This window comes from Aspergillus multicolor (assembly GCF_047715735.1).
Source record: "Aspergillus multicolor strain CBS 133.54 unplaced genomic scaffold BDW74scaffold_35, whole genome shotgun sequence".
Taxonomy (NCBI): Eukaryota; Fungi; Ascomycota; class Eurotiomycetes; order Eurotiales; family Aspergillaceae; genus Aspergillus; species Aspergillus multicolor.
The window spans coordinates 201,730-224,065 of record NW_027395986.1 but is presented as its reverse complement, the minus strand read 5'-3'; the positions used below and the strand labels follow the sequence as shown (position 1 = coordinate 224,065).

The window sequence follows — 22,336 nt, the reverse complement described above, 5'->3', positions numbered from 1 at the left end:
CTTCCTTGGACCAGCATCTAAGCTCCCCAGTATCTCCTTCCGATGCGCGATCAACTCGATGACGAAATCCAGGTCGTCAAACCCCACGATTTCAGCTAGGGACATCTGTAGCTCGTCATCGCCACTGTCGGTAGCCAGCGAGGCTATAATTTGCTGGGATATTTCGTTCGAATCCATCACAGGTTGCTGGGAAGCGAGAATCTGGCATCTCTCCTGCAGCCACGTCTGATCATATTGTTGGGAGGCGGGAGGGGACGGGAGATCATCGACTTCGTAGAGACCTTCGCTCACCGACTCGTCGTCGGAGCTGATCAGGTCCCAGACATCATCGACGGTCCCGGCAGAAGATGAGTGCTCGTCTAGGTCGAGGTCGAGGTCGAGGTCGCTGCCGTACGCAAGCTGGGTGTTGGCGGGGTCTTTGGTGAGGTTCAAATCTGCGATGGCCTGGCGCATGGCCGCTAGTTGAGCCAGCCACTGCGATTCGATAGATCCTGTTTCGTTCATCTTGAGGCTTGAAGATGTATTCTAAAGCGAGCCTGAGAGTTTGTTGAAGGAGAGAAGAGGTCGAAAGGAAGCGAACAGATGAGGGGATAAAGAGGAAACAAAGAGCTGGAGCAGTCGGGGAAATCCTCGGGCAGCCCCACTGCAGTGGATGATGACTGAACAGAGCAGACTGATCCACAGAAGCTATAGAGTAGCAATGCCTTACAGTTGCTTGCTCACTTTTCCAATCAGTCACTCCTAATTGAACAGGCACTTCACAAGCTTCTTCTTTGGCCGGGGTCCAAGAGCACAAGAAAACGGCGGTAATATATTTTCTTGTAACCGGCGTAGACAGCAACACAAATATTCACAGCCAGGCCACATTAGCAGCAAATAGAGGAAATAGAGAAACGATGATTGAGAGTCCAATGTTGATCATCATGAGTCGCTGCTAAATTCTTGAATCGACGTATTTTACACTAAGCAAGGGTGGTGAGGTGTTACTCATGGAAATGCAAGATGTTGCGCGGATATCTAATACGGTCAAAACAGGAACAGGTGATATATATGCCAATTGCAAAATCATGAACAGATAGATATTAGCATAACTAAAAGTATGGCCTAAATAAATATTTATACTCGCTACTCTGCACTATAAGCCCGAGAAACCTAGTCAACTTCAACCCTAACCAAACCAGAAAGCAAAAATGACCGTTATAAACCTGCTCGAATCACAAGGGGTATGTAACAATGATTGTATCCACGCTAAGCCAGACCAAAAAAATACCAAAAACCGATCCAGACCTCATAAAGACAGAGAACCATGACAACCCTAAATTGTCTCAATACGCGCATCTTGCGAAAGACCAGGCCTATGACCATAAGCCGGGCCAGTAACCATGGGCGTCTTGGCTTGTCTCACCACAAGCCTCTCATTGCTCGAGTTCAATTGAGGGGCTCTCGCTCTGACGGGGACTAAAACCTGCCCTTTGCCCTTTGAGACAGAGACGGAGCGCGCAATGGAGACTTCGATAGTTGGTAACGGTGCTCCATTGTGGCCAGCTCGGGATGTTGTTCGTGGTGGAGGAAAGATGGGTATTGTCGTAGTCATGGTTTCGTTCTGACCCCTGGCCGGAGACACTATGCTCAGTGGAGAGAGGATGGGCGAGGATGCTGATGTAACCGTCGGTGTGTATGGGAATGTTTCTATCGAGCTGGAGCTGTTCGAGTCCGAGCGTGAGTGAAGCTCCCACGTGTTGATGGTGAGGTTTTTGGCCTTTATTGGGGCCTCCGAGGGTGACACTGTTATTGCAACCGGCGCAGGACTGTGGTGTGATACGCCCCAGAAAGGCTCCTTCATGCCGGCGTATGTGCGGACTGGCTCGACTTTATGGATGAGAAGGGGTTCATCGTCAGAGCCTATTGAGGTTGCAGAGAGAAAGGATGTGACGGAGGCCTTGGGACGGTGGGATGGCGGGGCTTTCGGAACACTGTCCAGGGAGAGTTTGTTCGGCTCGGGGACTGCCTCCTGGGATTTGGGTTGAGAAGACGTCAATGCTTTCCGTGACTGGTCTGAAACCTGGGAAAAATTTTGTGTCCCAAGAACCTTTGCAGCCTTGCTAGCTGGCATCGTCGGAAACAGGTTGAAACTAGGAGATACTGCCGGGGAGGTGGCTCGTCGTCGTAGTGGGCCCAAAGGAGCTGGTGACTGTAAAGCATGAGCATAAGTAAGACAATACATTGAACGACCACTACTCACTTCTTTACCGGGGATGGTCAGATTATCCAATGTCTTGCTTCGCCTAGCCAACAGTGACGGCCGGTCGTTGTTTAGAAGACCACCAAACATAACGCTATACCTCTCCATTTCAACCTGAGGGATTTCGACCTGGAGGAAGGATCCAGGATCTGGCTTAGACGCTTGTTGGTGCGTTAAGGCTTCGTTCTCCGAGGCAAGACACGGCCATACTTCTGTATTCTCTATCGGCGAAGTCTTGGTACCAGCTCTCCGCCGCGACTTGTAGTCTATCGAATGAGTAGACTCCTGTAATGGCTGCTCATTCGTAGCGTGAACCTGATAGAATGGCTTGTTTGCATTAGAGGCGACTGCGTTCTTTGCCTTGAACAGGCCCCCAATCTTTTTCCATTTGCTCGGCTTCCGCTGCAGTGGCGATATGGGTCGTTCGTCCTCAGGAGGCGTGGGTGGTAGCATTCGTCGCATTTGGGGTGCGATGTTATACTGTTCTAGCAGACGAGGGCTACCAAGGGCAATGCCAATCATGGACTCATCTACTCCAAGGTGCGTATCCGACGTCGCAGCTCCGACTGGTGGGCTGGTGACCCGGAAAGCAAACTCGCGGGCCTGGGGTGCTGGTTTTTCTCCGAGGTCACTTCTGGACACCGCATGATGCTGTCCGACTTTAACGACATGATGGATTGGACGGCTGTAACTGATACCGGGCTGGATCTCTCGAAGGTCGTTCCTAGGCAGGGTACCCGTATGTTTCAAGAGCGGCTTGGAAATGGCTGGCGCTTGAGGCGATGAGCGCGATTTCCCAAGTACTCCTCTGGCCATTCTCAATAGACGTACTTCATGTAAAAGTCGGACAAGATTCGATTAAAACCGTATGTTGTATGGAGAACCGAAGTAAAATAAATATACAAGGAATGGAAAGCCTTCCAGAAGGCCGAGTGCGAATTAGGAATCAGAGAAGCAAAATTGAAAGTCGTCAAAGGAAAGGAGGATCCGGCGGGCCATGATATTAAAAGGCCCATGAGCCCTTATTTAGTTGACCCCCCGTGTCCGTGACAAAGTGTCGGGGATTTGGTGGGCCATGGTCTCACATCTAAGATCCGGACGAGACATCTGGGAGTGATTAGCGCAGGGTCGACAGGGAGTGACCAGACGATAGGAGTCATGCTTATAGAGGACCCATGAGCCGAATGAAATTAGCCGATCCAGTCATTGTTGCATACGCCCGCACCAGCAGGCGCCGAAAGACCTGCTTATATCGGAGCGCAGACAATGAGCGTTGTGGTTGCGCGGACGTTTAATTATCATGGTGGGCGAGGCACTCGGCGCAAGACGGTTTGATTCATTATTGGTTTCATCTTACTCTGAAACCGGGCCCGCTCGGCCAATTAAGGGCTAATCACGCCAGGCATCCGATCAAGATAATCAAACGAGCTGAGAGGACGGAATAGTAAGATAAGAAGGCTCGGCTTGATCGGTGGAACTGGAACTGTGAGCAAGTTGAATCTCGTGTGCCCAGGTATTCGATGGCCATGGCCGATGCAGTGTTCGTGCAACGGTGGATCGCTGAGAGATGATCCTTTCAAGATCTGGACTGCCACAAGGATTTGAGGTTTCTACCGTCGTCGGCAGAGCGACCGCCGTGAGCGACAAGATCAATTATCTTCCAAAAGTTTGGTGACGACACGTTGCTGGCAGCATGGGTGTTTTTTTCTGTATGATGCGAATGCTCCCTAAAGCCTTGAGTAAGGTCAACCCTAGGTCCCTGGACGTGAAAGGAAAGGAAGGCGATGAAGAGACCGTTCCCTCCAAGCCTGAATAGCGGCGATTGAAAATTGCTGGTATTCCTACTCCAATATAAAGCTGCTCTGAGTACAGGAGATGCACTTGCAAGTTGGCGACGCAGGGACGAGCCTCAAACGGCCTAGTGCTAAGTAGGTAGAGATGATCGGCATCTGACATAAGCAGCACGTGCCGTGCCGTTAGGTACGGAGTACAGGGCGTTGCAGAGTACATATTTGTATGAATATGTGGTTAGTATGTCGAGGAACGACCTATATGTCAGTCCGACTAGAAAGCTGGGGTTTGCATCTCGCCTGGAAGCTCAGCCTGACGAAAAAGTCTAAATTAGGGCCACAAATACTTAGATCTTGGATAGCTGGGAGGACCCGTTGAATCCGTCAAGATCCATCGTTTCAGAAGAGGTTCGGAGCGAGTTTTGCCTTTGAAGAGGAGACCCTGCGCAGCGGCCCTGACTCGGCTGTCTTGCTGTTCTTCGGCTCGCTCTCCTGGCAGCGGTGAGACTGGAAGGCCGAGTCGTTGATCTTCGGAGACATGCTCGAACCACTTGTAGCATATCAAGATCACCGTAGTGGTACTCTGACTGCAGGAGACCAAGACGCTGCGAGAGGTATCTGAGCGGTGCTCAACTGCTCGAATCACGCCTTCAGCTCTTGATCGTAAATCAGTGTCGCCATCGAAGATGAGGAACTGAGGATCCGAGAGGAAATGGCGGGGCAGCTCTTGGTTGCCTCAGCCCTCAGGCACTGAGCTAACCCCACCCCACCCTACCTCACCTTCTTTCTGCTTCCCACCGACATCTCTTCTTCTTTTCCCTATCACAACAAATAATAATCTCAACAGCTCTATCGCTGGTCGATTTTCTTCTACTCCTCTGACATTTCCCACTGTCCCTACTTAGCAGTCGTTGCTACCCGTCTCCGAACGACCTCTTCTCCACTGTTTCCCCTTTTGCGATCCGCCGCTTGTTTATCCAACCGTTACCATGGGTGCTCACTCTGCTGTCTGGCAACGTACTATTTACCCTGTTCCTAAAGCCATCCGTTATCGGGATGCGTTAGCTAACCTTTGTCTGCCTTTAGAATATGTTGATTCCAGGTACCGTATCCTCGTCATCACCCCGCCTCTACCAACATTGGAACCCCCGCGTCCTCCGCATCGATTCTGACCCAAGAAATCTCACAGTATCATGGGAACTCACCAATTTGACAAGGCCGCCATCCTGAGCTACGACTTCTCCGGCACCGAAGCATCGACTCCTGGCTTCACGGTACGCAACTTCTCTGCTCCGGCCAGCTTTCTCGCTTTCTTTACGGCCAGGCGGGTCATTTCATATTACCATCACCGCTGACGGTGAGGACAGATCTCTCCCCAGGAAGCCCAAGCTATTGGCTCTGCCTTTGGTGACAGCACCTGGGCTATGCAGAACGGTGTCACAATCGGTGGAGAGAAGTTCCTTGCTATCAAGGCCGATGACCGGAGTGTTTACGCAAAGAAGGTATCCTCTGCCCAAAGCACGGCCTTCTACGTTTCTCGATACTAATTATCTCATTTTATTTTAGGGCAAGGAGGGTGTTATCATTGTAAGGACGCCTTCCTGCATCTTGGTCGGCCACCACGCCGAGAACGTCCAGACCACCAACGCCGCCGCTGCCATCGAGAAGGTTGGCGACTACCTCCGCGGCGGCCAATAAGCATGACGACGTGGCATTTGGGCTAGACCTGGGCTCAGACAGAGAATATGTTTGTCTAATGTAAATCACGATGGGGTGCTTTCTTGTGTCTTTTACCTACTCTTCGTCATCAGCATCAGACGCGTAAATATGTGTAATATGCGCTCCTAAAGTACAGAATGGATCCTTGTGGATACCACTTGCCTCTGCCTTCTTTAGCGCTTTTGATGTTATTTCTATTGTTAGATAGAAGTGGATGCGCCATATTTTCGACAGGCATCCGTTATTCCTTTCATCTGCGTTGGGATAGCTTTCCAAACGCTAGGTTCCCATGATGTGTTATGATCTATACCGTATTTGATTGGCTTCTAGTAATCAGAAGTAGTCGTGATATCGTTATCTTCTCATAGAATTAAGTGATGCACCTCAACAGTACACCACGGTCATTATGGACATAATAATACGTCGTGATAGTAATATAGACATTAATGAAGGACATCGCCCTGCCCTCTAAATCTTCGTAAGTAGTCACCACCGAGATTACTCCTTCCAACACTTTCCGCCCCGTTTCAACCACTTTCACCCTGATGCGAACAACAAATGCGAATCAATCACCAGCATACTAAACCGGCAACTCCGCATTCCTCCTCCCCCCAGCCAGCGTCTCCAAGATCCGCTGAATAACCGGCCCGACGACGGGTATATTCGCAGCGAACTGGCCGATTGTGACGAGGAAATCGCCGAAGAGGATGAAGAGGCCGTACAGCTCGATCAGGAAGCCCGTCAGCGGCCACCGGATCAGGATCAGGATGATGCCGAGCGTGAATGCGGCGGTGCCTTTAAGCTTTTGGCGGCGGGAGAAGAAGGTAATTGTTTTTTCGAGGCCGATTATGAGCGTTAGGCCGATTAGGAAGAGGATCTGTGTGTGCGTGCTTGTTAGATAGGGAGGGACGGGGTTGGTTTTGCTGGACGTACGTTTCCCATTGCTAGTCTGCAGGAGCGAAGTGGTTAGTTAGGGCTAGATAGAGAATTGCTCAGACAGCGTCTACGTACAACGAGCGGTCGAAGAACATTAGTACGCCTCCGAATAGAAATAGTCCTCCTGTGTCGCGTGCTGTTAGCACCTTGGTTTCCCTTGCGCGGGGTGGTTATCGCGCGGCGCATTCGAGGATAGGGCTGGACGTACCGCCGGAGCAGAATATGACACCAATTTCTATTTAATTGGGGTACTCGTTAACGATGACATGTTCGTAGTCCACCACGGCTTTGGCGGGCCGTTTGGCGACACCGGGCTTGTTCTTACTTTGGTTGTCTGTCATCCACACGGATGGCATGTTGGCGTTGCGTATGGATATGGACGTAAGTAACAAAGAACGTTCTAGTGCGACGTTGCGATAACTGTAGAAAGAAGGTCGGGGTGCGCGACGAAGGTGGTTCTAGGAGCACGCGAGGTCTGGTTTTGTTTGCGGAAGGTTAGCAAGTGACTGATAAGGAGTCGGCGCTGGGTCGTCGACGAAGATTTGTATGGTTGTTGGAATGCCACTTACAGGAAGAGCAGAAAGTCGTTAGGATGGTCGTATAATCGTAGGTGCTTGTATGAGGACACGTCGTCTAGAATCTCGAGGCGAGTGTCTGCCAAAATCTCGGGAGTGCTGGTCAACAACCACCCGCGATCGCGACCAATCACGCATAAATTCTGCCGGGATTGTGTCTTGGCAACTGGCAGCTAGGGTGTAGTTAGAAGGCGGTCTGAAGCTCCTATATCCGCACAACGATCGTTTCCAAGCGGAAAGCTCTTCATCTCCGTTTCTTGTTTTACACCCAACAAGTTCAACAACATCTCTGGCTTACATGTTCCGGCTACAATGATGAAAGCAAATGATGCGAGAAATTGACGATTAATATCAACTGGAAGAACTTTGAATGATCATTACCAGAAGTCTAACTTCGGACTTGGGGCCTCGACAAGGCCAGACCTGATACAACGACCAATGATCACGCACTTCATGACGTGCGTTTAGTAAGTCGCCTGGAGTACTCGTCTACCTAGACGGACTTGTGAAATGTTTTAATCCCATCTGGCCGGCTTTGCTAGCCCATACGCCGCGGCAACAGCACCCTCGGGTGCTGTAACTGACGTTCCGTTCGTGGAGCGTCGGTATGAGTCGAGTGCTTCGAGCACATGGCGAAGATCAACCGTATATATACAAGATCACGAATAAGCCGGAGCGCTTTCTTGAGCCTGTCTCGAAAGGGGCATGGTGGGTGGAAGAGCTTGACTGTGTTGGTCGTACATATCCGTTGGAAAAGTAGCTTCTATACTAGCAAGATTAGTTAGACAATATCGACATCGAACCAAGGGACTTCTTACTCTAATCAGTAGATTATCCTCTAAGGATTATGCCTGAATTCAGCCAGGACACTATTTCAGCACGACATGGGCAGCCCTGAGCTCGAGATAACTCTCCGGCACACCCTGCCCCAAGGTTCTCACCACGCCAAAGACTTCCTTATCATGATATCGTAGGCGCGTTTTCGGATCGGTATAGGAAGCCGGCAGCCCAGTAATGTCGCAGTACGGCCGTTGCTGCGACGGATGCAGCGAAGGCGCGGACTCGATATTCGTGTAGGTCACGGTCGGCCCTGAGGAGAAGGCAGCGCGTGCGTTCTTCTCCAGCACAAGCGTCTGGAGGTTCTGCGCGGCCTGGGCAATGTTTGCTGTTCGCGGGTTACCCTCGGCGGGAGTCTGACTCCCATCTGTACTCGCGGTGGCTCCAGGAGTGGTCGCGCCGGAATTAGCCTGCGTAGCAAGTGAGGAAGCCTCTTTTCTGGAGCTGTCTGAGAGAAGCTGCTTGACGTTCTTGTTTCGGCGTTGCGATGGTCTCCATGTTTGGCTTCGGAAGGGGCGCGGAACAGTTGCGATGTCGAGACGGTCAAGGAGTTTCTGATGAGCTTCGCTCTCGGCAGCAGTAGGAGGTGCCATCTTAGGGCAGCTGATGGGTCTGGGAAGGTACGCGATCCGATTGCGATATGGAAGGTCGATAGGGTCGTGAACTGAGGGTGCCTGGAGGGGATCGGGGAGGGTCCGGCCTTGACGTGATTGATGGGGTGTAAGCGGTTGACGACTGCAATGGACTTCAGTCGCACCTGTTGATTGACGCAGGCACGAGCTATGATTCAGGGAGATAGCGAATTGTTCTCGTGGAGAATAGAATAAGAGGGCTCCGAGGCCCCAAGTAGGTACCCCGGAAGTCACGTGGCTGATCCGTTGTTGGATGAACGACGACAACAAAACATGGGTTTCTTTCCAGCAACAACAACAGAGTGACACGCAACAATGGTAAGCATGAAATAGTCTCTATAGATACTCGCCTACTGTATGCAAATCTGACATTAACCAGGAAAATCCCCACGAGCAACAGCAAGCCCTTCTCCTGTCTCGAATTATCGAGAACGTAGTATGTTCCCCCGGTGATAGGCATGGCAGATCATAAGGGCTGGTACTGATATCCATCTAGCAAAAGCTAAACGAAGCCGTCATGGAAATGAACGAACGGCTTCAGGTCCGTAATGCCTAGTACACTGTCCCTTCTATCAACTAACGCATTTTATCCAGGCGGCCAATATCCAGACAATGGACGTTGAGCTGGTTGCACAGATGTTCAAAAACTACCAGTCAAATGTTCTATTTCACTTGGAAGGTATGCTTCAGTTTTTGGATGGTTAGACGATTTAGCTAACTTGTATAGCCACTGAGAACTTGAAGGAGCCGTCATGATTGCAGCTTGGAATGCTGCTTCCCAGCTTTTGATGCTAATGAGTAACCATGATACCACTGAAACTTGTCTATGAATAATCAAAATAAATGACCTATGCATTCGAGTCGCGTAGCCACATGGGATACATTCGACACTGCTATATAGTTCGTAGAGTTCCAGCCGGGGTTGTGACCGGTCTTGGCGCCACAAACACCGGCGGTGGCTAGACTTTCCACCGCGCCGAAGTTGGGGTTCCGCCCATCTTCTGACTGTAATCACGAACAGCTTCCTACACTTCGCCAACTTGTATCTCGCGCGCGAAAGCTCTTCGTGCCTCAGCCTGCCCAGCTCAACGCCCTGCTGTATGCGACAGGCAGCGATGCGGTGATCCTTCCTCCAAAGCTCCTGAGACCTCCGTGACCTACGTCGCACACGATGGCGATCACATCAGTGCAGTCCGTCCTGCCTGCTCGATTCTCAATCAATTCATCCGAGCAGGGTGCTGCGAAGCCTCCCCCCAGGATCTACGACGCCCAGGAGCGTCCTTTCAAAGGCTATCAACCTCCGCAGCCCGACGGTTACCAAAAGAGCAAATCCAAGCCCGATACGAGCGCTATTGTTATTGATAATGGTAAGCGGATACCGTTCAGTCATGCCTAGCTCCGACGACAATTAATATTCTATGACAAACTAGGCTCGCACCTTGTTAAAGCAGGATGGTCGTTCGACAAGAATCCCCGTTTCATACTCCCCCCTGTGATGAGCCGGTATCGAGACCGGAAACTCAACAAGGCTTGCCAATTCATTGGACATGATGCCTACGTCGATGCGACAACGCGCGGTCAGCTTCGCTATGCCTTCGATCCCGGGTCTAGTGTGGTGGGAAACTGGGACGTGATGGAAGGGGTGTTGGACTACTTGTTCATCAAATTGGGTGTTGATGGGGCCAATGGAGGCGTGGACAGACCCATCGTAATGACGGAGCCTGTCGCGAATCCCAACTACCCGAGAAAGAGTAAGAAGGACGGACGCGACATGAAGGCTGGTGCTGACATTATTAGTGATGAACGAAATTCTGTTCGAGTGCTACTCTGCTCCATCAGTCGCCTACGGGATTGACTCGCTATTTTCCTACCGATATAATCGCGGAACGGACGGCCTTATTATTTCCTCTTCGCATACCTCGACGCATGTCATTCCGGTTCTCAACTCAAGAGCCGTGCTTTCGAACTGTTCGCGTCTGAATTTCGGTGGCATGCATGCTTCGGAGTACCTGCTGAAGCTTATGCGACTCAAATACCCAACGTTTCCGGGAAAGATGACGGAACATCAGATGGAAGATTTAGTGCACAGCCACTGCTACGTATCAAAAGACTACGACCGAGAATTGACCGGATACCTGGACTGGACCGGGTTGGAAGACCGGGATCATGTCATCCAATACCCATTCACGGAGCACATTGTGCCAGAGAAAACAGAGGAGGAGCTCGCGCGAATCGCAGAGAGGAAAAAGGAGAGCGGACGACGGCTGCAAGAGCAAGCTGCCAAGATGCGCCTTGAAAAGTTGATGAAAAGGGAGCAAGAATTGGAGTACTACAAGGACTTACAGCGCGGTCTCCAGTCGGAGACGAAAAAGGAGAAGATGCGAATCCTCGACGCCGAAGACTTAAAGGATGAAACCCACCTGGAACGTTTAATTCGGGACCTCGAGCGCTCAATAAAGAGGTCGAGAAACAAAGACCTCGGAAACGAAGAGCAGGAAGAAGCGCCGGAGGAGATGTCATTCCCATTACTGGATGTACCGGACGAAGAGTTAGATGAAGCCGGACTGAAGGAGAAGCGCCACCAACGCCTTATGAAGTCCAACGTCGACGCGCGACAACGTGCTAAGGAAGAGAAGGAGCGAGAACAAGCGCGACGGGATGAAGAAATCCGGCTTGATCAAGAGAAGCGCGAGAATGACCCTGAGAGCTGGGTAGCTGAACGAAGAGCACAACGTCAGGTAGGTTCCTGCGCTTGAGCATACAAGAAGTCATAACTAACAAACTCCCAGAACCTCCTGCAAAGGATCAAGGAACGCGACCGCCTGAAGGCCGATCTAGGCAATCGCAAGTCATTAGCCAGCCAAATGCGCATGAAGACCCTCGCCAACCTTGCAGCTGATGGTCCCAAGAAGCGGCGAAGAGGAGGAGATGATGATGACTTTGGTGCCAACGACGAGGACTGGGGAGTCTATCGAACTGTAGCCACTGGCGAACAAAGCGACGATGAGGAGGAAGAGGACTTAGGCGGCATGCTGAACAACGTGGAAAAGGAGCTTCTGGAATACGATCCGGAGTTCACAGAAAACCACACCCTGGCTGCTCAATCCGACTGGACCAAGAGTCTGACCCACGTGTTCTTGCGCGGTCCGTGGCCATTCGATGCAGAGAGCCAGCGCGAGGCCCACCAAATACACCTCAACGTGGAACGAATTCGAGTACCAGAAGTGGCCTTCAAGCCTTCCATTGCCGGCATCGACCAGGCGGGAATCGTCGAGATCGCCGCGAACATCGTCAACCAGCGGTTCTCAAATCCGGAAGAGCAGTCGAGGTTACTGCGTGATGTCTTCTTGACCGGCGGTAACACTCTTTTCCAGAATTTTGACGAACGGTTCCGCAACGATTTTCGAACAGTCCTCCCTCTGGAAGTAGAGTTAGCCGTTCGTCGCGCTTCTGATCCTATCTTGGACGCTTGGAAGGGAGCAGCACAATGGGCTTCTGGATCAGGGCTGGCCAAATCATCCATTACACGTGAGGAGTATCTGGAAAAGGGCAGTGAATATCTTAAGGTACGTCATTCCTACGGTATATTTCTTCTAATCTTTCTAACTCGATGAACAGGAACACGATTTGGGCAACGTTACGTCCTGGTAAGGGGAGGGCAGGCAGCACAGGCGTAGCTCGGAGTCGGGCGTCAGGTCGAGTTGTTTAATTAGACGAGGATATACTACCATATGATCATCTACATTTCATCTGCGTTTGCAGTGACTATAACCCAGACTAAATCGTTATGTTTTTGAGATTAGATCTGCCTAGCACAATATGTAGTGTGCAGCGCAATGCCTTGCCTTGGTACTGCGTTGAGCAAGGGGGCCACGGCCCAAGAATAGACAGAAACTACTCGCATCGTCCACTGTTTGAAAAGAAAGAGAATTCAGTCGTCGTGTTCTTCTCCTTTGACCTGTAGGTGTTGGGCGGATCATTACTCCGGTCCCGCGGAATTGACGAGGTCTTTCCCAGTTTCGTCCATGGACTGTCCATCATCCATCCGTCATCAACCTCATCCATCGTACTACCTACCGAAATTGTCTCGATGTGAAGACTTTTGCATTATCCCAGTATAATCGACGTCAGTGGGCTCGACTGCTTCAGCCTTGTGGGCCAAATCCAGACCCCGATCCTGTCTTTGAGGAGGGGAAGAGCGGTGACCTATGTACGACCGATGCAAGCATGCGATTGCTGCGACGATGATCAGAGCCACCGATCCAATGGCCGGCTGTTGCGTGGTGTCGGCTCGGCTCAGTCGGATCGCAGCTTTCGATCTGGCCTGTCAACGACGAGTCTATTGATGATGTATGCCGTGGTTCCGCTAGATCCGGCAGTCATGCAACCTCTCAGAGCTGGCCCTGCTCAGTCGTGAAGATTCAGGTCACACAACCACACCATCAAGGCTTGTTGCTGCTCGCGATACGTCAATCATGGCCTCGTATTCCGTTTCCTCCGGCCCCTACTGGTCGATCGCATGCCTTGTGTCTATGTACGCTGACATCTCTCTTCGGTTTCCTGCAATGACGCAGAAATGAGCTGGAGCTTCCCCTCCCTCATCTGCAAGCAGCCGTTATCCTTAGCGGGAGCTTTCTACCGGCTTTAGCTTCGACTAACGTGAGGTAGACTTGGAAACAAGATCATGTGTCTGGACCGTGGCCTGGCAGCCCTGCCCAACGTGGGTCTCCAGCACCTGGCTGCCGGCAGGATGTCGATCGAAGCATCCTGACGCAAACCCTAAGCTGGAGCTGGCTTGGAGCTAGCCTGGAGCTGGCCCGTGGGCTGACCGCGACTGGACGACCTTGATGCAACGATCCTTGTTTTTCTGCTTCCTGGCAACTATAAAGCTCGGTTCTGGCCACCCGGTCGAGGTGTGTTGCACGTTTTACTTTGCTTCCATCTATCCACGCTTTCAACCGAGCATTCAGAACTCTACGGACACGTTTTTTAGTCCAATTCAACTCTAAACAGTCAACATGCCTCGTCAAGCTCTTGCTCGGCCGGTGATGCTCCTAGTCCGGGCCCTCCAATGGGCGAGCGCTGTCATCGTGATGGGAATAACGTCCTACTTTATCAGCAAGGGCCCGCGTGGCCAACATATCATCTACCAGGAAGTCATTGTGCGTCTACCTTTAATCATGGATATTGCGCAGTGCTAACCCTACTGTAGGCTGTCACCTCGGTCGTCTTCTTCCTCCCGGCTTTCCTCTCTCCATTCATGCCGAACATGCTGAGCCGGTTTGTCTTCATCATTGACGTTATATTCTCATACCTGTACGTCCCCACCTGCGCATTTGGACATGGTCCATACGTAAAGCTAACATAAATTCTCAACCTAGCTGGCTCACAGCTTTCATCTTCGCCGCTCAAGACTACAACTGGCACAACTGCTACTTCAATGCCCCCCCCTTCATGGCTTGCGGCAGAAAAAAGGCCAACGAAGCTTTCATCTTCCTAGCATTGTACGTTTAGACCCTGTCCTACCTTCACTTAAGTACGTTTTCAACGCAGCTTATCATCGCCTCAGCATCTTCACCTTCTTCGGCATGCTCTTAGAGCTCTACTCTCTCTGGACCTACCGCCGTGAGCACGCTACTCCGGTCGTAGAGAAGCACCCCCACGGCGCTACCACCGGCACCGGCGCCGCCCCTCCGCACGATGGACCTGCCACGACTGTCCCATAAATCTGAGCAGCACGGATTGAAGATCCAAATGCCCCTGACTCGCCGACACTTACAACAATGGCTTCCTTCGTGGAGCCGGTGTCGGATCGCCGAGGACGAGGCGCAGTTATACTTAACCTACCTATTTACCTAATCGCTGGACATACTGCCCTTGCTCGAAGTATGCAGTCTGCCAGGCAAAGAACTGACGACAGAGTTGGAGGAGAGCTTGAGCGTGAGCGTTGGGCTACGTTGATATGAAATGATGAGATATCCGATTGCTTGAGATAAATCTATGCGTATGGGGGACGAGGTTGATGGTCTTCCTATTTAATTATAATGATCCATTATTGGTAATATATTTGATATACCACCTGCTGCTACTACTATCACCGTCTATATACTTATCACTTCTATTAGTATCTAATTCATTCCTTAACCTGAAGCGACACATCACACGTTATCCTACCAACCTAAGCCCGGCGGCGCCAGGCGTTGAGACAAGCCCTAAGGCTAAATCATACCTAGAAGCCTAAACCGGCCTATTCTGATTCATTATTATCCGGACATGGTCAGAGTACACTTTATCGTCGGTTCTCAAGAATGTGGAGTAATTCGCCGTGACACGGTCAGTGTTGAGGTATCTAGTTGATTAATGAAATCGACTCGTGCGGGTCGACTCTCAATCTGCAAATAGTGTCGCACGATGATCGCATGGCATTCATGCACTTCCCCAAGGCTGAGTGGTAACGGTAGTCAGTATACCCGGAGCACTTGCTACCAGAAGTACGTGAGCAGCAAGGACTGCAATTGTTATGAGATGGCTTTGGGTTAGGGTTAACGGTCTATGAAGACTATGAAGGCGGATACGTTATGCTATATACAGGAATTAGTTCATATGGCCCGGTTGCGTGTATCTCCAGGATACCATTCGTTATAGGTTTATCGGGTCTAGCTTCGAGGCTGACTTGGGCGTCCGCCGGTGCGCGACGTTGGTTCTTGTTCTCCGTTCAACATGAGGTATTGACCACCCTCGTGGAGGAACAAACCAGGAGAGACACAGAAAGTGAAGGACAACTTACATCCACTGGTCTCACCTCACTCGGTTGCATCAGATAGTAAAAAGAGGATTAATCCCTCCTCCTCTGATCCTCTCTACCCCAGACTTCATCCGCATTCTTCTTGCCCTTAGTCTCCGGAACACGGAGGTAAATGAACACAGCGAAAAGACCTGCCAATGCCGCAAACAACCAGTAGATTTTCCCGCGGCCACCCAGCGCATCATTCAACATTGGGAAGAATTGGGCCACGATAAAAGTTGCGATCCAATTTGCTGCAAGGGCCCAGCTTTGAGTAGCACCCACGGCTTCGGGGCCGACCAGCTCGGAGGCCATCATGAAGGGCACGGGGCCCACGCCGACCGCGAAGGAAGCGACGAAGAGCAAGACGGCCACTGCTGATAGGGCTTTTATGTTGAAATAGATGCCCAGGGATAGAAGCAAGGATGTGGTGCCCATTCCGATGATGCTAGACAAGAGGCATGTCTTCCGGCCGATCTTGTCGGGGAGTGGGGAGCAGACAAGGGTCATTACGAGATTTATCGCCGAGATCATGACAGAGAGGAGAGCTGCTGATGTGGGGAGGACACTCTGAAGTAGCGATACGCTGTACATAATGATGCTATTGATTCCGGTGAGTTGTTGGGCTATCATGATTCCGACAACGGCGATGATGGCTGGGCGGTACTCGGCGTCCGTGATTACTCGTGCCATTGTGACTGGAGGCTGCTTGGGAGGTAGGTTGCTGGATGGAGGTGAGAGCAGTGACTGTTGCTCGCTAACATCGTCGTCGGATCTTGTGGAGCTTCCCAGGCCTTCTAGCTCGCCCTGGATATCTGTATCCCTGCCGCGTATCTGCTGGAGGACCCGCCTAGCTAGATCATGTTTCTGACGGTCAGCGAGCCAGGCAGGGCTCTCCGGAACGAAGGTGAGGCCTAGAAGCTCCAAAACACCGATGATACCGGCGATTGCGAGTATAACTCTCCACATACTGTCCCTGCTGAGGAAGTAGCCAAGCGTTTGAGTGAAGAGGATACCAACACAGGTCATGACCTGAGTAAAGGCACCAAAGAACCCCTTTGCACTGGGTGGAGCAACCTCGGATACAAAAATAGGACCTACGACAATAGCTGCTCCGGATCCGACGCCGGACAATAATCTACCAAGGCCTAGTATCGGGATGCTGGGCGCAAGAGTTTCGGCCATTGGCCCAAGGATGAAGAATATAGTCGTTGCCCGCAAAGCAAACAGACGCCCATGCTTTGTTGACACGGGCCCTGCCAGCAGGGCTCCCAAAAGCCCACCGAGAGTGTATATCGACGACACCAGGCCGAACTGCGAGGGGTTCATGGGGATACATTGCGGTAGACCGTTAGCGGAGGAATGGATGCTCTTTCGCTCGCAGGTGATGACGGCCTGGGGTGCATTAAGCTCGGCCTATAATATTGCTTTGTTAGTGATAAGACCAAAGACATCCACTATATAGGGCATAAGATACCTACCAGATGATACCCGAACTGGAGGGGACCCAAGGTGGTGATAAACACCAGGTATATGAGGTACGGAGTGACCTTGGAATGAGCCATATGATTAGACGCCACAGTGAGACTGGTATTTGCTTTTCGAGAGATTCCAGTCACGGCCACTGAGCTGAAGAGTTGATGGACAGAGGTCGAGAGGTGATACGATGCTCTCTTGCAGGTGGAGGTGACGTTGTAGCACGGTCGGGGTTAGCACGCTAAGTCCGTCTTATCGCTTATCGGCCCAACTGATAACACGCGCTCCTGTAGATGCGTAGCCATCGTCGAAATCAGCCTCTATCCTTGAAGTAAGCGAAAATACATCGCTATCTGAAGAGTTAGATCTCGGAGGATGAGTTGTGCATATATGCAGTACTCCGTCAGCCCTCGTTGTGCTTGTCGAGCTGTCACTTGGGAGTGAGATGTTGCTGACTAACCACTCCCCATCTCGGCCTGATGCTCAGCAGCCGCCAACCACCGGCTGCGCTTTCCCCAACTCTTCTCCGTCCATCAATCATCGTCAAACAAATTACTCCTCCCGCATCAGTTCAGCGGTAGGATGCTCTAGTGGGCTCGGATTCTCCGCGTCGCTTCCCACTGTCACCGTGCTTTCCTAGTCCATGGGCCCCGAATTGTGCGCTTGGCTCTGATTGATACGGCAGCTAGTCAAGCTGACCACCGGCACCGGACAACGTTGCCTCCACTTCCACCTGCCAACTGCCACTGCCACTGCCTGCAACTCTGTTGCCAACGGACTGTACTCTCCATGAGTCTTACCAACCCGCCTTCATCTTCCGGTCCCCATTCTGCTACCACCAGGCCTACTGTGGCCACCGTCAGCCAAAGTCTGTCTCTGAAAAGGAGTCTACAGGCTACTGTCGAGGGTAATACTGGCTAATCTATTCTTACTATATAATCTGTTCCTTTGGTACCTTCCTTTTCGGGCACTTTCTATTGCCACCGGTTTCTTATTTGGTTGGGTTCCCCAGCATGTACACCGACTGAAGAGGATCGGACCTGTCATTTCCTATCCTGAACGAACTCAGCACATCTCAACGGTGGTTTTCCGGTTGCAACTGATTGTATCTCTTTCATCATGCTTGGAAGGAATTTCCCGTTTTTCAACTCTGTTGGCGGATTTTATCCACGTGGTAATGGCTTTCCCCTGAACCCTTATAAAGTCCCATTGGCCTGAGGAGACCCCAACGTTGCTGTTATCCGCTTGTTGGTTATATGTTATATTTATCTCAATTGTCTTTCTTGTTTGAGCATGATTATTTATGTTGTCCGCGACTGCTAGTCTCATGATGCTGACTCGTGACTTGCACAAGAAAACTCAAGGAGACAAACTGGAACTGGATACACCAGTAAGGTCCGTGTACGGGACAAATATCATATCGTCGGCTTCATCAGCAGTGGTACTTATGGCCGAGTGTACAAGGCCCTTGGTCGGAATGGCCAAGGTGGAGAGTTCGCTATCAAAAAGTCAGCAGCCCTGGTTGTAGACCTGTAACATTGCTGACTATGGACAGATTCAAGCCTGATAAAGAAGGCGACATCATCCAGTACACAGGCCTTTCTCAATCTGCGATCCGAGAAATGGCCCTTTGCTCCGAACTTGACCATGCCAACGTAGTGCAACTGGCGGAGATTATCCTGGAAGACAAGTGCATCTTTATGGTATTCGAGTACACCGAGCATGACTTGCTCCAAATCATTCACCACCACACCCAGCCACAAAGACACCCGATCCCAGCAACTATGGTAAGATCGATCCTGTTTCAGCTCCTCAACGGTTTGCTGTACCTTCATACCAACTGGGTTTTGCACCGAGACCTGAAACCAGCGAATATCCTGGTAACATCAAGTGGTGCAATCCGCATTGGTGATCTAGGGCTTGCGCGTCTTTTCTACAAGCCTCTCAACTCACTCTTCTCCGGCGACAAGGTCGTCGTGACGATATGGTATCGCGCCCCAGAATTGTTGATGGGTAGTCGGCATTATACCCCTGCTGTGGACCTATGGGCTGTTGGTTGCATATTTGCGGAATTGCTCTCACTTCGACCGATATTCAAAGGAGAAGAAGCCAAGATGGACAGCAAGAAGACGGTTCCATTCCAGCGCAACCAAATGATGAAGATTATAGATATCATGGGTCTACCAAATAAAGAAAATTGGCCCGGCATCGTCCACATGCCAGAATTCAACCAGCTTCAATCCCTCGCAATGTCACGCGCCCCGAACCATATCAGCCGAACCTCGAACCTGGGAAGCTGGTACCAGAATTGTTTAAAGAACGGCGGCTACTCTCCCACGTCCAGCGTCGGCACGCCCGGCGACGACGGCTTCGATCTTTTATCGCGATTACTCGATTACGATCCCACTACGCGAATCACCGCACAGGAAGCCTTAGAACACCCATACTTCAAAAACGGCGGTCCGATCTCAGCCAACTGCTTTGAGGGGTTCGAGGGCAAGTATCCACACCGGCGGATTACCCATGATGACAATGATATTCGGACTGGAAGCCTTCCCGGTACCAAGCGGAGTGGCCTGCCCGATGATAGCTTGATGGGCCGGGCGGCAAAGCGCTTGAAGGAATGACCGGACTATAGATGAAGCCTTTTCATTTTGTTTTTCTCAACTCTGGTCTAGAAGGTACTGGCGTCCCCGGGAGTTTACATTGGGATGGTCGATTCTGGGACTCTTGGCTTAGCATAGCTTTGGCGCACCTTATATTATATCATATCTCAGCACCATATACATACGCAAATATTATACACTCATATTGGGGTGGGCATAAATTGGTTTGTTCCTGGACTAGTGATGTTCTCACGTCTGGTCATCTTATGCGTAAATTTGTTGTTGTAGGTGCACGACTCCAACGACCGTCAACACTTTGCAGCTACGTAGTAGCATCAAAAACCAATGGCATCATTGCTAACATTAAATTTATTCTCACATTACCCCCTCATTACACGGTGAGCCCCAAACAAATACGCCTCGACGCCTTCGTACACCCAAGCCATCAAAATTAATCAAAGAACAGTCAACAGAATCCCCATTTTAGGTACCATACAGCTCAGTAACCTACTACACGTTAGCGACGAGAAGCAGCATAACGCATGGCACAATCACATACCACTCTGTTCCCGCCTCCCACTACCCCTATTACCCTCATTACCATCATCCCCCGCAGAGGCCGATCCCGCAGCCGCATCATCAGCGGTATGTTGCTCATCACCTCTAAGCTTCGCAAAATACGCCTTGATATCCTCAGCACCCACAGCCGTCCCGCTCTCCGCAAACGGCTTCAGGAACTCCTTCACCTTGTCGCGCAGGTGGTTGTAGACCATGGCGCCTTCTATAGCGCGCACGCGGTCGATGTTGCTCAGCGCCACTTCTCCTCGGTCGAGGAGGCTTCCGGTTCCTGTGCTTCCGGCGCCATCGCCGTCGCCGTTCTCGGAGAGAGGGGGCTCGTATATTTCTTCTTCTTCGCGGAGTTGGGGGTGTGGGGCGAGGTTGGAGTAGCAGGTTGCGCAGCGGCAGAGGTGGTCGCGGAAGTCTTCTTTTAGGAAGAGGGAGAAGGGGGCGGTTGGGGGGGTTTGTGGGAGGGAGGTGTGTTTGGGTTTCTGGTCTTCTTGTGGTTGTGGTTGTTGTTGATCGTGTTCTGCTTCGGTCTCGGTGGGTGAGGTTGTGCTTTGGGTTTCTTCTTTAGGTCGCTTTGGGGCGGGTTCGTCGTTGGTTTGGTCTTCGGCGTCGTCTTCTGCCTTGCGCTTCTTTTTCTTTGGGTTCTCGCTCGGGTGGTTTTCGGATTGGGTTGGAAGGGAATCTGAAGCTTTTGTGCCTTCTTCCTTAACGGTGTTTTGTAGTCCTCCTTCACTGAATACAGGGGGCAGGAATCCTGGTGTTCCTGCATATTGCTTTAACCAAGGGTTGGACTCGAGGCATTTGTAGCATAAGAAAGTCTCGAAATCATCCTCAGCTGGGAACCCGGGAGGCAGCGGCGTCTCGTCGTCGTCGTCATCATGTTCCTTAGAGTCGCCGTTTTCTGTTGTCCCTTTCTTGTCCAAATTCTTGTACCAATCCCGTGGGAGGCCGATGAGACACTCCGGGTGCCACCAGTCTTCGCCACAGCCGCCGGTCTCAGGTGTTCCTAAACCAAGGCATTGAAACATGGTCCCCTTCTCCTCGTGCGCGTCATAATCTTCGCCGCAGCCGCAAAACTTGTTCTGAAAGTTACCATTGTAACGGTTGTCAGGGTGCGGTTTCTCTAACCGAACGCCCTTTACACCAGTCGTAGGATCGTTCCGGAGGTTGCACGGGGCTTTAGAAGCTATACGTATCGTTCCGCAGTCGCATACAAAGTTTCTTTTGTTGAACAGTTCGACGAGTGTGTGTTCTCCGTGGCAGGAAATCGAGCAGGAATAGCATACGCCGGCAGGGGTGTAGGGCGTCTCGGGAGTCGCGGGGGAAGGATTGCAGGTTAAACAAGCATAAAGTGTTTGTCGTAGCGGTCCTAAGCTTTGTGTACATGAATCGAATGACTGCATGATCAGCTTTCCGTTCGCGATCACATCCCAGGGTGAAGGCTTACATATGGAAGGACTTCGCGCGCATCAGCTTCAAGGCGCATCTGAGATTCAATGAATCTGGAACTGGCATCAGCATTGTAGCATTATCTTAAGCGACTCCACGCAATGATGCGCCGCGAGCTGAAGTATTCTCTCACTTACTCTTTGGCAGTCTGAGAGTTCTGAGAGCTACAGCTTGGTCGGCGACTGGCGGCGGTTTGTCCGTTGCTCGTCGGAGCATCCGTAGGGGCTGTGATGGTCTCGTCGTTACTCATCTTTCTCGACAATAATCGCAAGCAATTGGCAGTATTATCCTGAGGTATCGAAGAGATGGATGGAGTAGTGGAAGGTGAAACTTGGATTGATGGTTTGCTCTTTGGACTTGACCTCAGCGCGGACCGCAAGGCGGTTGGTTGTTTGTCCTGTTTGCACCAATCTTTGTAGTCTCTGTTAGAGTTTCCGCAGAGACACGGGGGGCATGTGCGATCTTGTCAACCGTTTTTATAGCGATTCTATCATAGAGTCTCAGAGATCCTAGGCTCACTCTAGGATGGCACCCCACAGTTGTCCAGGCAATGGTGGTGGACTGGTCTGTGGTGTTTCGGCCAGGTCCCAGTGGGTCAGTACGGAATAGGTAAAATTGAAAACTAGACGCGTTGGAGACACGCGTGCCAGCGCGTTTGCCAAGCCCAAATTCGGGCTACCAGCTCGGGGGATTAATTCGCACCCATGTGGACTGTCCTGTCCG

General features: G+C 51.3%; 9 protein-coding genes across 9 annotated transcripts; 4 read left to right on the top strand and 5 right to left on the bottom strand.

The window, feature by feature from the left end:
- Positions 1–1,315: 1,315 nt before the first annotated feature.
- On the bottom strand, positions 1,316–3,058 carry BDW74DRAFT_170601 (uncharacterized protein; the record flags this gene model as incomplete). The annotated part of the gene is made up of 2 exons (XM_073727192.1): positions 1,316–2,191; positions 2,243–3,058. 2 exons carry the CDS (start codon positions 3,056–3,058, stop codon positions 1,316–1,318), a joined length of 1,692 nt encoding a protein of 563 aa, XP_073579565.1.
- Positions 3,059–4,842: 1,784 nt separating this feature from the next.
- On the top strand, positions 4,843–6,093 carry pfy1 (profilin). The gene is made up of 5 exons (XM_073734050.1): positions 4,843–5,049; positions 5,119–5,134; positions 5,222–5,306; positions 5,400–5,534; positions 5,599–6,093. The coding sequence occupies exons 1-5, from the start codon at positions 5,022–5,024 to the stop codon at positions 5,728–5,730; spliced, it is 396 nt and encodes a 131-aa protein (XP_073579564.1). The 5' UTR covers positions 4,843–5,021; the 3' UTR covers positions 5,731–6,093.
- Positions 6,094–6,331: 238 nt separating this feature from the next.
- Positions 6,332–7,043, bottom strand: BDW74DRAFT_182421 (Got1 family protein; the record flags this gene model as incomplete). Its single annotated transcript, XM_073730249.1, has 5 exons — positions 6,332–6,628; positions 6,685–6,700; positions 6,763–6,811; positions 6,896–6,922; positions 7,013–7,043. 5 exons carry the CDS (start codon positions 7,041–7,043, stop codon positions 6,332–6,334), a joined length of 420 nt encoding a protein of 139 aa, XP_073579563.1.
- Positions 7,044–7,550: 507 nt separating this feature from the next.
- Positions 7,551–8,891, bottom strand: BDW74DRAFT_161187 (uncharacterized protein). The gene is made up of 3 exons (XM_073725748.1): positions 8,857–8,891; positions 8,081–8,799; positions 7,551–8,030 (listed from the first exon to the last, which is right to left on the bottom strand). The coding sequence occupies exon 2, from the start codon at positions 8,690–8,692 to the stop codon at positions 8,132–8,134; it is 561 nt and encodes a 186-aa protein (XP_073579562.1). The 5' UTR covers positions 8,693–8,799; positions 8,857–8,891; the 3' UTR covers positions 7,551–8,030; positions 8,081–8,131.
- Positions 8,892–9,741: 850 nt separating this feature from the next.
- On the top strand, positions 9,742–12,666 carry BDW74DRAFT_90848 (actin-related protein ARP5). Its single transcript, XM_073734047.1, has 5 exons — positions 9,742–10,098; positions 10,162–10,482; positions 10,529–11,469; positions 11,521–12,297; positions 12,350–12,666. Exons 1-5 carry the CDS (start codon positions 9,903–9,905, stop codon positions 12,380–12,382), a joined length of 2,268 nt encoding a protein of 755 aa, XP_073579561.1. The 5' UTR covers positions 9,742–9,902; the 3' UTR covers positions 12,383–12,666.
- Positions 12,667–13,399: 733 nt separating this feature from the next.
- BDW74DRAFT_161182 (uncharacterized protein) lies at positions 13,400–14,789 on the top strand. Its single transcript, XM_073725747.1, has 3 exons — positions 13,400–13,893; positions 13,944–14,047; positions 14,113–14,789. The coding sequence occupies exons 1-3, from the start codon at positions 13,750–13,752 to the stop codon at positions 14,243–14,245; spliced, it is 381 nt and encodes a 126-aa protein (XP_073579560.1). The 5' UTR covers positions 13,400–13,749; the 3' UTR covers positions 14,246–14,789.
- Positions 14,790–15,560: 771 nt separating this feature from the next.
- Positions 15,561–17,229, bottom strand: BDW74DRAFT_90926 (putative MFS glucose transporter). The gene is made up of 2 exons (XM_073734049.1): positions 16,997–17,229; positions 15,561–16,931 (listed from the first exon to the last, which is right to left on the bottom strand). Exons 1-2 carry the CDS (start codon positions 17,078–17,080, stop codon positions 15,567–15,569), a joined length of 1,449 nt encoding a protein of 482 aa, XP_073579559.1. The 5' UTR covers positions 17,081–17,229; the 3' UTR covers positions 15,561–15,566.
- Positions 17,230–18,110: 881 nt separating this feature from the next.
- ssn3 (cyclin-dependent serine/threonine protein kinase SSN3) lies at positions 18,111–19,618 on the top strand (the record flags this gene model as incomplete). Its single annotated transcript, XM_073727191.1, has 3 exons — positions 18,111–18,165; positions 18,346–18,499; positions 18,547–19,618. The coding sequence occupies 3 exons, from the start codon at positions 18,111–18,113 to the stop codon at positions 19,616–19,618; spliced, it is 1,281 nt and encodes a 426-aa protein (XP_073579558.1).
- A 237-nt stretch (positions 19,619–19,855) lies between these two features.
- Positions 19,856–22,335, bottom strand: BDW74DRAFT_161170 (putative metaphase-anaphase transition protein (Mlo2)). Its single transcript, XM_073725746.1, has 4 exons — positions 21,751–22,335; positions 21,612–21,666; positions 20,157–21,561; positions 19,856–20,104 (listed from the first exon to the last, which is right to left on the bottom strand). Exons 1-4 carry the CDS (start codon positions 21,861–21,863, stop codon positions 20,097–20,099), a joined length of 1,581 nt encoding a protein of 526 aa, XP_073579557.1. The 5' UTR covers positions 21,864–22,335; the 3' UTR covers positions 19,856–20,096.
- Position 22,336: the final 1 nt, after the last annotated feature.